At 35.4% G+C, this 15,059-nt stretch overlaps 1 protein-coding gene across 8 annotated transcripts in view; it reads left to right on the top strand.

Moving 5' to 3' along the window:
• The window catches only part of SSBP2 (single stranded DNA binding protein 2), a 302,125-nt gene that overhangs the window by 63,345 nt on the left and 223,721 nt on the right, over positions 1-15,059 (top strand). For 3 of the 8 annotated variants that reach the window (XM_060143228.1, XM_060143226.1, XM_060143224.1), the window contains exon 2: positions 7,570-7,637. The exons of the other annotated variants lie outside the window; for them this stretch is intronic. In XM_060143228.1, coding sequence (XP_059999211.1) covers positions 7,570-7,637 — 68 coding nt within the window. The remainder of the gene's footprint in view (positions 1-7,569; positions 7,638-15,059) is intronic. 8 annotated transcript variants of the gene reach the window in all.

Below are 15,059 nucleotides of genomic sequence, written 5' to 3'. Positions count from 1 at the left end.
AGGAAGAACACTCTTTGACGTAAATCACAGCAAGATCTTTTTTGATCCACCTCCTAGAGTAATGGAAATAAAAACAAAAAGAAACAAATGGGACCTAATGAAACGTCAAAGCTTTTGCACAGCAAAGGAAACCATAAACCAGACAAAAAGACAACCCTCAGAATGGGAGAAAATATTTGCAAACGAATCAACGGACAAAGGATTAATCTCCAAAATATATAAATAGCTCATGCAGCTCAATATTAAAAAAACAAACAACCCAATCCAAAAATGGGCAGAAGACCTAAATAAACATTTCTCCAAAGAAGACATACAGATGGCCAAGAAGCACATGAAAAGCTGCTCAACATCAATTATTAGAGAAATGCAAATCAGAACTACAATGAGGTATCACGTCACACCAGTCAGAATGGGCACCATCAGAAAATGTACAAACAACAAATGCTGGAGAGGGTGTGGAGAAAAGGGAACCCTCCTGCACTGTTGGTGGGAATGTAAATTGATACAACCACTGTGGAGAGCAGTATGGAGGTTCCTTAAATCCCACTACTGGGCATATACCCAGAGAAAACCATAATTCAAAAAGGCACATGCACCCCAATGTTCATTGCAGCATTATTTACAATAGCCAGGTCATGGAAGCAACCTAAATGCCCATCGACAGATGAATGGATGAAGAAGATATGGTACATATATACAATGGAATATCACTCAGCCATAAAAAGGAATGAAATTGGGTCATTTGTTGAGACGTGGATGGATCTAGAGACTGTCATACAGAGTGAAGTAAGTCAGAAAGAGCAAAACAAATATTGTATATTAACGCATATATGTGGAACCTAGAAAAATTGTACCGATGAACCGGTTTGCAGGGCAAATATTGAGACAGATTTAGAGAACAAACGGATGGACAGCAAGGGGGGGAAAGCCACGGAGGGGGTGGGGGTGGAGGTGTGATGAATTGGATGATTGGGATTGACATGTATACACTGATGTGTATAAATTGATGACTAATAAGAACCTGCTGTATATATATAAAAAAAAGAACCAAAACAGCCAAGACAGTTTTGAAGAGGAAGAAGATGTAGTAGTGGTAAGGTGTGGAGACTTATTTATGCAATAACAAGATTTTAAAAATAAAACTAGTGTAATATTGGCATGGGAGTGGGCAAGTACTGTATGTCAATGCAACAGTCAGAGTGCTCAAGAAATGACCCACATATAATGAGAACTTGGCGTTATTATAAATTGGCATTATATTGATTAATCAATATTTTGTGCTAGATAATTTTGTATGAAAAAAATCAATTCTATATCTAGGACTCTTCTTGGAGTTTCAGACTCATACTCAAACAATGTATCCCGAACTGAACTGATTGTAACTTGTCAAACTCTTCCTTTTGTATTCTGTGTATCACTAGCAAAGAAATTTGAGAGCCAGTATTTATTCTTCTGCCTCCTAAATTTATTTCACACATCCAAGCAATAAGATATTTTGTAGAGTTTTCAAAAAAAAAGAAAAAACAAAGCAATGTTTTAAGATACGGAGGAGAATGAGTAAAGAGTGATTTGAGGTCTTAAGTCTGAGGGAGTTATCACCAGAGTCAACTACACTAAAGGAGCAAACTAAGACAAGGATTGCATGGTGACCACTTTTTTTTTTTTTTTTTTGCGGTACGCGGGCCTCTCCCTGTTGTGGCCTCTCCCGTTGTGGAGCAACAGGCTCTGGACACGCAGCGGCCATGGCCCATGGGAGCAGCCGCTCCGTGGCATGTGGGATCTTGCCGGACCGGGGCACGAACTCGTGTCGCCTGCATCGGGAGGCGGACTCTCAACCACTGCGCCACCAGGGAAGCCCCATGGTGACCACTTTTGACAATGCAGCAAGAGTGGTTCAGGTAGAGTTGTGTGGAAGTCATATTATGGGAAGACTGGAGAGTAAGCCTGACTTCGCAGCACGTGTACTAGTTAGAAGTTGATTAGGTTGAACATAATTGGAAACCCTAAATAAGATTAAAAGTTATTTCCTCTTAAATAAAAGAACTCTGAAGATTGAGAATCCAGGGCTGAAATGGCAGCTCCATGAAGTTGTCAGGAATCTATACCCCTTCTACCTTTTTATTCTAGTGTATTAGTCAGCTTGGGCTGCTATAATAAAGTACCACATTCAGAGTGGCTTTTGAAGAACAGAAATTTATTTTTCACAGTTCTGGAGGATGGAAGTCCAAGATCAGAGTGCCAGCACGGTGTGTTTCTAGGGAGGATGCTCTTCCAGGTTGTAGACTGCTGACTTCTTGTTGTGTCCTTACATGGTGGAAAGAAAGCTAGCTAGCTCTCTGGTCTCTTCCTGTCAGGGCACTAATACCATTATGAAGACTCTACCCTCATGACCTAATTACCTCCCAAAGGCCCCGCCTCTAAATACCATCACATTGGGATTAGGGTTTTAACAAATCAATTTTGGGGGAACGCAAACATTCAGTCCATTGCATCTGGCATTCCTAGAGTGGTCTCATTCTCATGGTCCAAGATGGAGGCTGAAGCATCACACCACCCTTATAGGCTGAATGCGGGATAAGGGAATGTGGAACAATACCCCTTAGTGTAAGTCTTCCAACTTAAATCTCTATCTCCTTGGCCAAACTTCAGGCAAGTGAACACACCCAGCTTCAAGGGAAATAGGGGAACATTATCTTTTAGCTGAGGAGGAATATGTCCAGCTAATAATTTTGTTTCTCACTACTCAGAGGAAAGACCTTCCAGGCAACTAAGAGTTTCTACTGTAGAAGAGATTAAAATTGTGTGTGTGTTGTGTGTGTGTGTGTGTGTGTGTGTGTGTGTGTGTGTGTGTGTGTGTGTGTGTAATTGAGGGGGGAGAATAGGAGCTTATTAAAGCTCTGTAAATTCAGTTAATCTGCTGTTTTGGAGCTTCCATGGTATTTCTCCTGGCCATTACTGTGGTTCATCATAAAGAAACTTAAAAATAGAGGAATAGATTGTGCACCTGACAGTGCTGATCTGCAAACTATTCTGCTTTTAAACATTTAATTTTGCAGATATTTAGGGAAGTCAATTAAGGAAGGTATACCTTTGCTATAATATTTTACTTACATTCTATAAATTATATTTTGGCATGCCAAGGAAACACTGAAATGGCATAGTAATCTGATTTAGTACCATGAACCTATTATAACACATTTTCTATTTAACTGGCTTTGTAATTGTCAATATTAGTGTAATTTATCCCCTTCAACTGTTTTGGAATAAAAAGTATGGTTTCTAATTATAGGGTAGATTAGGTTAAAAAGCTTAAACTAATATAGGATGTAGCAATTCTCTGCTAATATCAGGGAGAATTTGGAAAGAGTAAATGTGTTTAGAAATTGCTTATTCTTTTAGATAGAGTTTTATTGTGATATGCCTCTTTCAATTTACTGATTGGAACTCTGCTTTTTACCCATCAAACCAACTTGTATGGAGTCAGTTGACTAATCTTTCACTGGTATGGTCAGGTTTTTCCCATAGGTATAGATAGCATGCTTTTATCTTCCATTTTTGGTTTGGAAACCTTGGAACCTTGGTCCACGTGATCTATAGGAACCACACAGACTTATATCATGGAGAAACATTTTATCTTCTTAATGTTTGAGTTGAGGAGCAGGGTGGTGGGAGTGGTGGTTGTGCTAACAGTTGCCTTATGTTGACTTTGACAGGTAAGCTTGCCACTTTTCCATCTTTCACTTGGTCACAGAGTGATATTTCCTGGGAATATAATTTCTTCATGGAAGATATTGAATCATGTTGTTTTGCAGTATTTTTCGGAGATACAGCAGACTAAGCTTTGAGTCATATATCCTAATCTCAACTCTTTTATCAAATAGTTCTGTTGATCTGGAAGTCACTCAATTGCTCTGGGCCATATTTTAGTAATAATGGGATTATGTAATCTTGTATCTGAGAGGTATTTTAAAGTTCATCTGATCCAAACTTCCGTTCAATGAATAAAGCCCCTGCAGTATCCCCAGTTTCAACCTGTACTGTTCCTTTACTCTTTCAGAGATTGGACACTCACATTTCCCAACCCCAAAATGGTTCTTTTCTCAGCCTATAAGATTTTTGGATAGCTCTAATGGTTACAAAAAGGGTCTTTGAGGTGTTGAGTTACAATTTGCCTTCTTAGCACTTTAACCCATTGGTTTTAGTTCCACCCTCTTTAGCCATGTAAAATAAGACCAATCCCTGTAATAGCTGACAACCTATTAAGTGTTTGAGCCTTTACTTTCTGCAGGTTATGCATCACTGATACTTCCAACCATTGCTCACAACTTGTCTTTTTTTCCCCCCCTCATCTTTCTAGGACTTATTATCTCTCCTTTTTTAGTTCTATATTAATGCATTTAAGGTAAAATTAGCTCTTGGTAGGGTGGTCTAATATACTATTAATTCATATTAAACTTGCAGTCAGCTAAAACCGGTCTTTTTATATGGGCTATTGTTATATTTGTCTATCCTATACAAGATTTTTGATTCAAGCACAGTACACTTATTTTTGTCAAGTTAATCTTATTAGATTTAGTGCAGTGTTTCAGAGTGCCTGTTCTTTTGGGATACTGATTCAGGAATCTAAATACTTAGTTATCTCCTTACTTTTATTTTCAAATTTGATAATTATGCTGTGATTGTTTATCTAAAATCAAGGAGTTTGATTATTTGTATCGGGACTTAGGGAAGTCAAGATCTCTTAGGTCACTCTTCATTGATTTAGGCACGCATGGATGCCAAATGCTTCTGAGTGCAATTGACTGGAAATTGAGTATCTGGAGATTAATTTAGTAGAGGTTCATGTTGTATTTAATCCTATTTTCTTGCCTTGTCTGTTTTTCTCTTTTATCTATTGATTATTTTAGCTTCTTATCTAGAGATACACTTTAAATATTTATTTTTAGATACAAATATAACTGAAGAATCAGAATAACTTTATCTAAATTTATAGATATATAGATCCCACTTTCTGATACTAAAAAAAATGTGGGTTTTTACTTATGTTTTGGGGTACAAAGTAAATTTCTGTATTCTAAAGCTTTACATGGTAACCTAAATTTTAATTAGGAAATGCCATAGGGAATGCCTTCTAGATGAACATTTTTCTCAATTACAAATGTACAGAAACAGGCTTATTTTTAAAAAATCTGAAAAAATTAAAGAGAACTATATGGAGAAATTCTTAATAAAATAACATTGCTATAAACTGCTACTAAATAATTAAATGTTTCCTTTCATATGTAAATGCATTTTATAAGCCATAAAATAGTATAAATATAAGTTCCTATTATTACTCTATCATATTCTATATAATAGAGTAAAATCTTTCTATTGCATAGTGATACTAGAAGTCTGTCTCAATAATGGAATATTTTGTGAAACATTTTATTCCTTTCAGGTACATAGAGAATTTTATTTTGGCCACAGTGTTGTATATAATTTAGATAATTATTTCATGCTATTATCCTTTCCTTAAACGTCCTCTTTTCTTCCTGCTTATCCCATTTCCCTTAATACCTAGCTTAAGTACAATTTCCTCTGTCAGTTAAAGCCCTTTTGTCAAGAGTCTCTTACAGTGGTCTCTTCCTGTTCTGAATTCTTGATATTTTGTTGCCTGTACACCAATCATATGCCACTTTGTGTTACTGATCTTATTTTTAATTATATTTTTCTTCCGATTAACAAGTCTGAAAATTACTTGAGGGCAAAATTTGTGTCTTCTTTTTTGGTCTAAGACCTAGAACAATGGTAGGAGCTTACTGACTGTTGATGGTGATGAGCGTTAAGTGTTTCTTTGTAAAGTTTCTCAGGATGTTTGAAAGTAGTTTTTCTTTCTAACATTAGATATTTAGAATTATCTTTATGCTGCTAATTTGTTAAACTCTTCGTTAGTGTAAAGATGTATTCTTTGACCATATTGCCACAAATTCTGCCTTAGTGGGTCCTAAATTAATGATGTTTCATTGGTTCTCAATACTTTATACAAACTAGATGCTTAAGAGTTGTCTAATAAAGAGGTAAATAAATGGCCTGAAAGAGCAAATGCTGTAAATGTCTAAATATTTCGAACTAACGCTAGGAAATGGATTAAGCCCTAGACAAAACCCCTGTGGTTCTGATTATTTTATATGGAGCTTTTTAAAAATAGCTTCAAATAGGGATTAAAAATATACATTTATACCCTCTGAAAATCAGAGAGAAGAATTATCCTGTGTCTTTCCTGAGTTGGGTTTTTCCTTCAAACACCTGCCCATTTCCTTCTGTGGTATTAAGAGTTCTGGGACCTGTGTCTATGGGTGTAGTCTTCTGAAGCATTTCTTCCCTGTTCCTTATGTGCCCTAAGGAGTACAGATCAGAGACATTGCTGCAATTTGTTATGAGAAAAACTCTCCCAGAATTCCTCTAGGGAAAGTGGAAAATGAATTACAAGCACTAGCCTCAATGAATGGTGCATATTAATGTGGATACTTTAAACATGGCAGTAACGAAGTAGGTCCAACTAAAGACATCACCAAATATGTTATAGTTAGATGATCATTACAGATTTGGCTGGGGTTAAGGAAGTTAGAACAAGGTGAAACATTTAAAAAGAAGGTGCAAGAAGTAGTAGGGAGTGTAAAGTGAGTGCTAAAGGAAAGCAGATATAAAGCAGAATAGATCTAAATGCCAAAATAGCATGTGCAAAGATTAGAAAAGAGAATTAACAGGAAGAATTAAGAAAAATAAGAATGTCAGATCGAGTTCTTCTCATTTCTATTCATGGACTCCTTAGAAGTCCTGAGGGTAGAGAAGTAAGCTATAGTGACTTCAGTCCACATCAGGGAGCCTCAGACTTTTAGTGAGGAGACTATTAATGTTCATGAAGCAGGGAATAGAAGGATATTGGAGAATTTACAATTCCCTAAACTTGTGGGGGATACAGGTTACTAAAACCCGGTCAGAATGAAGTGTTCACGTCTGTGATCCCAAGTTTGAAGAGCCTCAGAAAGGAAGGTAGATCCTGAACTGCTGATCTTAGACTTGGCTCTGTGGCGTGGGTTGCAACCACCTGTCATGTGACCTGCTGGGCAGAGAAATGATGACTTATGATGAGGAGGTGCTGCCTATACATATAGCTTCTGCTATGTGCACTCTTTAAAAGACAGAAATAAGGAGAGAGAGTTTTTTTTATTTATATTTTATTTTACATTGGAGTGTAGTTGATTTACAATGTTGTGTTAGTTTCAGGTGTACAGCAAAGTGATTCAGTTAAACATATGAATATATCCATTCTTTTTCACATTCTTTTCCCATATAGGCTATTACAGAGTACTGAGCAGAGTTCCCTGTGCTATACAGTAGGTCCTTGTTGATTATCTATTTTGTATATAGTAGTGTGTATATGTTAATACCAAACTCCTAATTTATTCCTCCCCACCACGTTTCCCCTTTTGGTAACTATAAGTTTGCTTTCACAGTCTGTGAGTCTGTTTCTGTTTTGTAAATAAGTAGAAGAGAGAGATTTTAAATGATGCAATTTATTTTCAGTTCTACAATAAACTTCTGCATGAGGTGAAAAAAGAAAAAAAAATCGTAAAGCCTGGAAGAAATTCTGAGTAAGTTATTCTCAGTGCTTAGTAGCAAGAGAAAAAACATTAGACTGCTTTTAAATGTTTTCCACTCATCTTAATTTCTTGGGATATGTAATTTATATTATTTATAAAGAAGATATTTTCTTGGTTATTAACTTATTATTAGAGTAAACTGTTACTGTTCATTTGTACTTGAGGAAAATGTTACACATAGATAATAATTTAAAATTAGCTTGGGGAAGGAGATATGAACTGATGACTAAGTTTTAAAATAATTTTTTCTTGATTATAGGAATTTGCAAAACACAGAACAGTAGAGAGAGGGAAGTAAGAAGCCCCATTACCCCTTGTAAATTCTTTGAAAAATAGTTATTTTAAAAAGAGCAGTTTTAGGTTCATAACAAAATTGAGCAGAAGGTACAGAGATTTCCCATATTCCCCTTGCCCCCAGTGGCCATGTCATTCACCAACCTGAAAGTTATTTTGATATCTCTGACTTGATACTTGGTATCACTTTTTTAATAATATTTATCTTTACTTAAAGCTACTTTCTAGACAAATTAATCTGGCTACACTGCATGTTGTTAAAAGCTTATTTGGGTTGTTAAAATTACACACTATGGTTAGGGTAAGTCTACTTTTACTTTAGGACTAGTTTAGTCCTGCCTCCAAAGTGTGGCCCGTGGGTCTCTACCGAATGCTGTTGGTGTTCATTGTGAGTAGTGTTCTTGAAGTTTCTCCTGTGAGTAGTTAGTGGTTTCCCAGCCCTCTGTGAGCAAGTTCTTTGCCTGGCTTGGTGGAATTCTACCCTATACATGGGCAAAGCGATTCCTATGCAGATTGTTGGAGTTGTTTTGCTGTGTAGCCCCCTTCTGTCTGATACTCTGCCCACAAATTCCAGCTGCCTCAATCCTCCCCAGTTTAATCCCTTGATCTCTTCAACTTGAGACCACTGTGCTGTATTTGGATTTGTTCCCTCCTTGTACTTTGTTCTGGAATGTGCCTTCAGGCAGAAAACTAGGGTTATGATAGGACTCAAATCTTGTATGTTCCTCTTTTCTCAAGTTTTACGGGCCTGCACTGCCTGTTGTCCAGTATCTAAAACCAGTTGTTTCATATATCCAGTTTTCTAGTTGTCTGAAGCAAGAGGGCAAGTTCAGTCCCACTTACTCCTCCATGGCATAAGTGGAAGTCTGGTGTCTGGTGTTAATTTTGATGTTAATATATTGAAATTGAGTATGAGATGACTCCCAAGGTTAGTCAGCAAGTGTTAGGAAGCTACTAGTATTCTGGGTGGATATAAAAGAAAATCTACTCTCTATAAGGATGACACAAACAGAACTATGTATATCAGACAATATATATCAAGATTCCATGGGCAGGTGGGAGCATGGCTGTAATGTATAATCTTCAAGCTGGATTGAAATGGACTAAGTGCTATTATCAAGTATACCCAGTACTGTATTTCCAATGTATATAGCTTAGCTCTAAGAGTGGATGGAGTACTTCCCTGGTGGTGCAGTGGTTAAGAATACGCCTGCCAATACAGGGGACACGGGTTCGACCCCTGGTCTAGGAAGATCCCACATGCCCTGGAGCAACTAAGTCTGTGCGCCACAACTACTAAGTCCGCGTGCCTAGAGCCCGTGCTCTGCAACAAGAGAAGCCACCGCAGTGAGAAGCCCGTGCACCACAACAAGGAGTAGCCCCCGCTCACCGCAACTAGAGAAAGCCCACGTGCAGCAATGAAGACCCAATGCAGCCAAAATTAAATACATATAAATAAACAAATTTATGAAAAAAGATCAAATGGGAGATTATAGCAAGAACAATTATTTTTAAAAATGGATGGAAAGTTTTACTAAATTTTACAAATAACCATATTTCTATAAACTCTTGATTAGTTTTAAATTAATTCTTATTTTTATATCTTAGCCTTTTTATTTTCTCTATTGATAGTCATTTTAATCATGAATTTGCCTGTCTGCACAAGGCAAGTGTTTTTATTTCTAAGCACATCAAATCATTTATTTCCAAATCCATACTCCCAAGCATTACTTGTCTTTTATGACATCAGTGACACATCGGCAATGTAATATTTTTTATGCCCAGCTATCTATTTAATAATTGTTAAATCTTTCACTCCTTTCCCTGTCAGTCTTAACTGATGCAATTATCTCTGCACCAGAACATTTAATTCTGTTTAGTATCTTCAATATCTTTATGTATATCAGGTATCTATTCTCTAAAACTGACATTGAGAGTATAAAAAATAGACTAAGTGAATTTGAAGCAAAGGCTGGATATTAATATTATTGGGTGGTTGCATAGACACAGTTTTTGACATGCTAAATCTGTTTTTTAGCTTCAATGTTAATGATGAAGAACTTTAAAAAGACAATGTTAGAAACAGATTTCTAATTTTTCACACCTCCTTAGCACCAGGTTGTAAGCTCTGTTGAAAATTTGATCAGGCTGATCTAGTTTCATTGCTAAACTACTTACAATCCCATGAGCAGTCTCTCGGTGGCTGCCAAATGCTCCTTGCTACTTGTTAGCTAGCTGTGATCCAGCTAACTCTTGGCATTTTATCACTTAGGAGACACATATGGATACTGATACGTGTCATTAGTCAACAGTGGAATTATACAATGGATCAGGAATAAGAAAGTTCTTTTTTCTAAATCCAACACGACTTTTTTAAAACTTTTTATTTTATATTGGAGTATAGTAGATTAACAATGTTGTGTTAGTTTTAGGTGTACAACAAAGTGACTCAGTTATTCAAATACATGTGTCTATTCTTTTTCAAATTCTTTTCCTGATTAGGTTGTTGCATAATATTGAGCAGAGTTTCCTGTGCTATACAGTAGGTCCTTGTTGGTTATCCATTTTAAATATAGCAGTGGGTAGGAATCTAGATCCCACATGACTTTTTACTGTGCGTTAGGAGAACTTAATCTGTTCTAAATTCTCTACGTCTGCGGCTTCTCGAGTTAATGACGTTGGGATTTAAGAACAAAAGATGGGGAGTGGATTTTGGATGTAGCATTTTGCAGCACATACTACTCACCAGTGCTAAATGTGACAGCTAGACCATTCTTTATAAAATAGCCCTCTTCTAGCCCTCTACAATCTTTTTATTGTTTATTTCCTAACCTTGATTTATTTCCTTTAAGGATATAGGCGAGAGAGAGGTTATTGTCTTTTGAGGATTTGTTTTATTAAAAATAACAAAACATATCTACCCACAACTAAATGGATTAATTTATTTCTTTAAAAAATTACCCTTTGTATATAGAGATAGGAATCAGTGTGAAGGAATTGTTTTAGTAACATTCATGCTGTTAAATGATAGTATTTTATTGAGAGGCTGAAGCTTAAGGATACTACGAGGAGGTCAATGCTAAAGTAGGTACCTAAGGAGATTCCTTACGCTTCCCCTTTGAATGCCTTGACTAGAGGAAACCAAAGGATTCTGTAAGTGCCTTATGCCTGGCTTAAGAGAGTCATTCCTTCATTAAAAAATATTTATTGGGTACTCGCTAGTTTAGGTGCTGGAGATACAGAGATAAACAAGACAAAATGTGTTATAGTAGTTTAATTTCAAGAGAAATTAGGAACAGCTGTTTTTTGAAGTTAATTCTCCTACTGTGTCTTCCCTCTACCTTTGCACATATAGTGAATCAACCAAAAGAATTTTAAAACTACAGGTGGGGATTTGTTAATTTGAAGGCTTTATGTTTGAATCTTTTTTTTTTTTCCTTTTTCCTTGCTAAATGTAAGAAGATGGTGAAATCAGTTTTCATCACTGAAGTTTGGGATGGATGTATGTTTTCTTATATTAAATGGCTACTTTCTCTTGCTTTTCAGTTTCAACACTGTATCTTTTTGGAATATTAAAAGATTGGCATGCCAAAGACAGGTTATTTAATAGGTAAATGTGTGAAAAGTAGATATAGGATATCATGGCCAGGCTGACAGACATAGCTGTTTATTGGTAGTTGGACTTTTCATTGTATGAGTACTTACCTAATGATGTTTATACATAGTTCATAACTCTGCCTCATAGGAATATATTGTGAGGCATGATTAAATGTTATCCACAAGTGGCACACATTCCTGAAAAGTTTTATGAACATTAAATTGTGTTATTATAACTAGCATGTGTAATATAAAGAAAACTTTTGATGAATCCTGTTCACAAGATTTTAAAAATTCTTTCTATGATTTAAACAATCATATCCATTTTAACTGTTCTATAAATTCAGATTAAACACATTAGGTCATTTTTATTCACTGACTTTTGTGAAATGATGATTTGTTTTATATAGATGTATTATACGCACATGCATAGATATTGACATATGTACATATATGTGTATGTAGAGAGAGAGAGTTAGGAATTAGCTCTGAACTATAGGTAGTATTCACCTTTTATTTATGTGTAGCTTGGAGAACTTTTTTGCAAATTAACAATACTGTCTTTAAAACCTTTTTTATATGTTATCCATAGTTCCTTATTTTCTACCATTTCCTTCAGAGCAAGAGATTTAATCTCAAATTAGATAGCTAGATTATAGAGTGAAGTAAATTCTTTACCCCTTTTCCAGACTGTGAAGTCCTTATTTACAAGTGTAGTTGAGAATTTGCTGCAATTAGACTCCAAATGACATTATGTGTTGTAGTTGTGCTGTTAAATACTTAACTGTCTTAGTACTGTTAGATGATACCTCTTGACAAGCATGTAACAGATGTTGTTCACGTGAATGGTAAAAATTTGTTTCTTTGTTAGATTTTGTAATTTTCACAAGGTAAATTTGAAATAATTTTATTTGGTGGTACAGTTATGACATTTTCTCACATTTTAAAGTTCAAGAATTAAGCAGAGGGAAGTCTCTTAGGTGCTTGTTGAATGAATATATCTAAATTCTGAGTTATATTTTCAAACATGAAATTAATGCAAAATATTTTACTATAAATCCAGCCATTTTTCTTTTTATTTTGATTGTTCTACACGTTCTTTGGTTAAAAATTTTTGTGCATTAAGCTTTTCTACATTTAAGATGATTTCTTTAGGCTAGACTCCCAGTAATGGAATTATTGGGTCAAAGTGTGTGAACTTTTCTTAGCAAGCTTTTGACGTATACTTATTGCCAAATTGGTTTTGAAAAGAGCTATACTAGTTTATTGCCATGAGCAGTATTTGAATATACATTTTCTTACATATTATGTATTTAAGTGAGAATTTAAATCCCATTGTTGCTTTAATGTATATTTGTTTGATTCCTAATAACGTTTAATGTTTTCCACATTTTAAAATTACCTGTGATGTTTGTTATTGCTTCTGCCCATTTATCTGTAAGGTTTAGTTAGCATTTTTACTTTCATATTAGTTATTTCTATCTTCAAAGTTTAATCAAAAGTATCTGAATGTGTCCCCCCTTCCCTGTTCTCCCCCACCCCCAAAAAACCTAACCAAAATTAAGTCAGACAACAAACTGGGAAAAAGTGTTTAATATTTTTATCTAGCCAGATATCTTAGATTTTTGTATAGTATGAGTGGCACAAAATTTAATCTTTTACTGGAGACACAAAGCTACCATTATGATTGTTAATTAGAGGACAGTGCTTTAACAAGAGTTGTCCTCAGGCCTTCTGAAGGAGGCGTGGGGATGTTAGCTCTTACTCTGATTAGACCATACTGGTTTTATGCTTTATTTAGTTTTTCCTCTACATCCATACTAGTTGGACTTCATCTGTTGCTTCTTACTATTATTAATATTTCTGCCAGTAGCTATAACTCATACTTCCTTCTACTCTTTTTCTCAATGCAGTATGTATATTTCTGTGTATATATGCTCACACTTTTAACAATGAACTATGAACATTTCTTCATTAAACATCTTCAAAAATATATTTTCCCATCACCTGCATGTAAACTATTCCTCTTTTATCAGATATTTAGGTTGCCAGTTTTTCACTGCTATAATTTTGCCACGAGCTTCATTATAAATTGTTTGGATTTCTGATTAATTCTTTAAAATAGTATTTTAGAATAGAAATTACTGGGTCAGAGGTCATAAAGTTTTATTATTTTTTCCTATTTACTTGTTTATTTCTTTTAAAATAGGTAATAGAAGAAGTACGGGGAAATAATCAAACAGAAGAAAGTTTATGCAGTAAAAAAGTCTGCCTCTTAAAAAAAAAAAAGAAAAAGTCTGCCTCTTATCCTAGGCTCCCACTCCCTAGGAAAAAAAACCCTTCAATAAAAGATACTGTTTGGATACATATGTTTCCACCAGAGGGGGAAGCCTGGGGAGTGACGCTTGTTGCTGCTGTGCCTGTATGTATATGAATTACCTCTGGAAGAATATATGTGTCATGTACATGGGAGCGTACTGTACAAGCTATTCTACACTTGTGTTTTTTACTCATTCACTTACCTTTTCACCTCACCATGTTATTTTCTTGAAAAGCTGTACCATTTACATGTCCATATATTATCCTTTAGGCACCGAATGCTTTAATGTTTTTAGAGTCTTTGGTACATTTTTTGGTGAAATTTAAAAATATTGTTTATGGCTGGGAGGTTGAATATTTTTCCTTAGGATTATTTACTGGCCATAGGTAGCCATTATTCTTATTTGACCTTTAATGTCCATCCTTGCTCATTATTTAAAAATTAAGGTCTTATTCTGGCAGGACATATTATATGAGCTGTTTGTATATTAAGCATATTAGCCTTTTGTTGTCCTATTGATCATATATCCTATTTTCTCAGTTCATTATTGCTTTTTAATTTTATTTGGGGTTTTTCGGTGGGGGGTAGTCAGAGGTTTAACATCTTTCTGTGTTCTTTTCATTTTTATATATCTTTAATTCCCTTCTAATTATATATTTTATAATTAACAAAAAAAATCCACTTTTGTTAGAATCATGTGCAAAATAAAGTGAGTGGGATTTCCCCCTTTCCTTTTGTAAATAGGTTAAAAAGTTAAACTGTAGACTGGTCAACATCCAAATTTATTAGAGATTTTGAATCCATGAAGTCTAGTTGAAATATCGATAGATTTGACCCTATCAGAATTGGAGATTGATAGAATTTGAATTGTGAAGTTTTATCAGTGGTGGTTGACTTTTCCGTTCTGCCTTCGATGGCACCCATGAGTGTATATGTCTGTAACTGAGGGACAGTGAGTTGAGTGTGCATCACATGTGTAGGTGATATGTAATTACTGTGTTGAGGGCAGTGGCAGGTGGGCTCAGGCTTTGGCTATTCTCAGTTCTCTTCCCATTTTAACCTCTTTACCTTTGCTCTTACTTTTAAAGCTTAAGAGCCTGCAGTAACCAGGGAGTACAGAAGGTCTTGAGCTGTTTCAGATACATTTTGCATTCTGGCTTTGCATTCCTCTCTAGAATTCCTGGTCATGATTTTGTTAACTC

The sequence above is a fragment of the Lagenorhynchus albirostris genome, chromosome 3, assembly GCF_949774975.1.
Source record: "Lagenorhynchus albirostris chromosome 3, mLagAlb1.1, whole genome shotgun sequence".
NCBI lineage: Eukaryota > Metazoa > Chordata > Mammalia > Artiodactyla > Delphinidae > Lagenorhynchus > Lagenorhynchus albirostris.
Note: the sequence above shows the minus strand (reverse complement) of the source record. Positions and strands in the feature narration are given on the sequence as shown.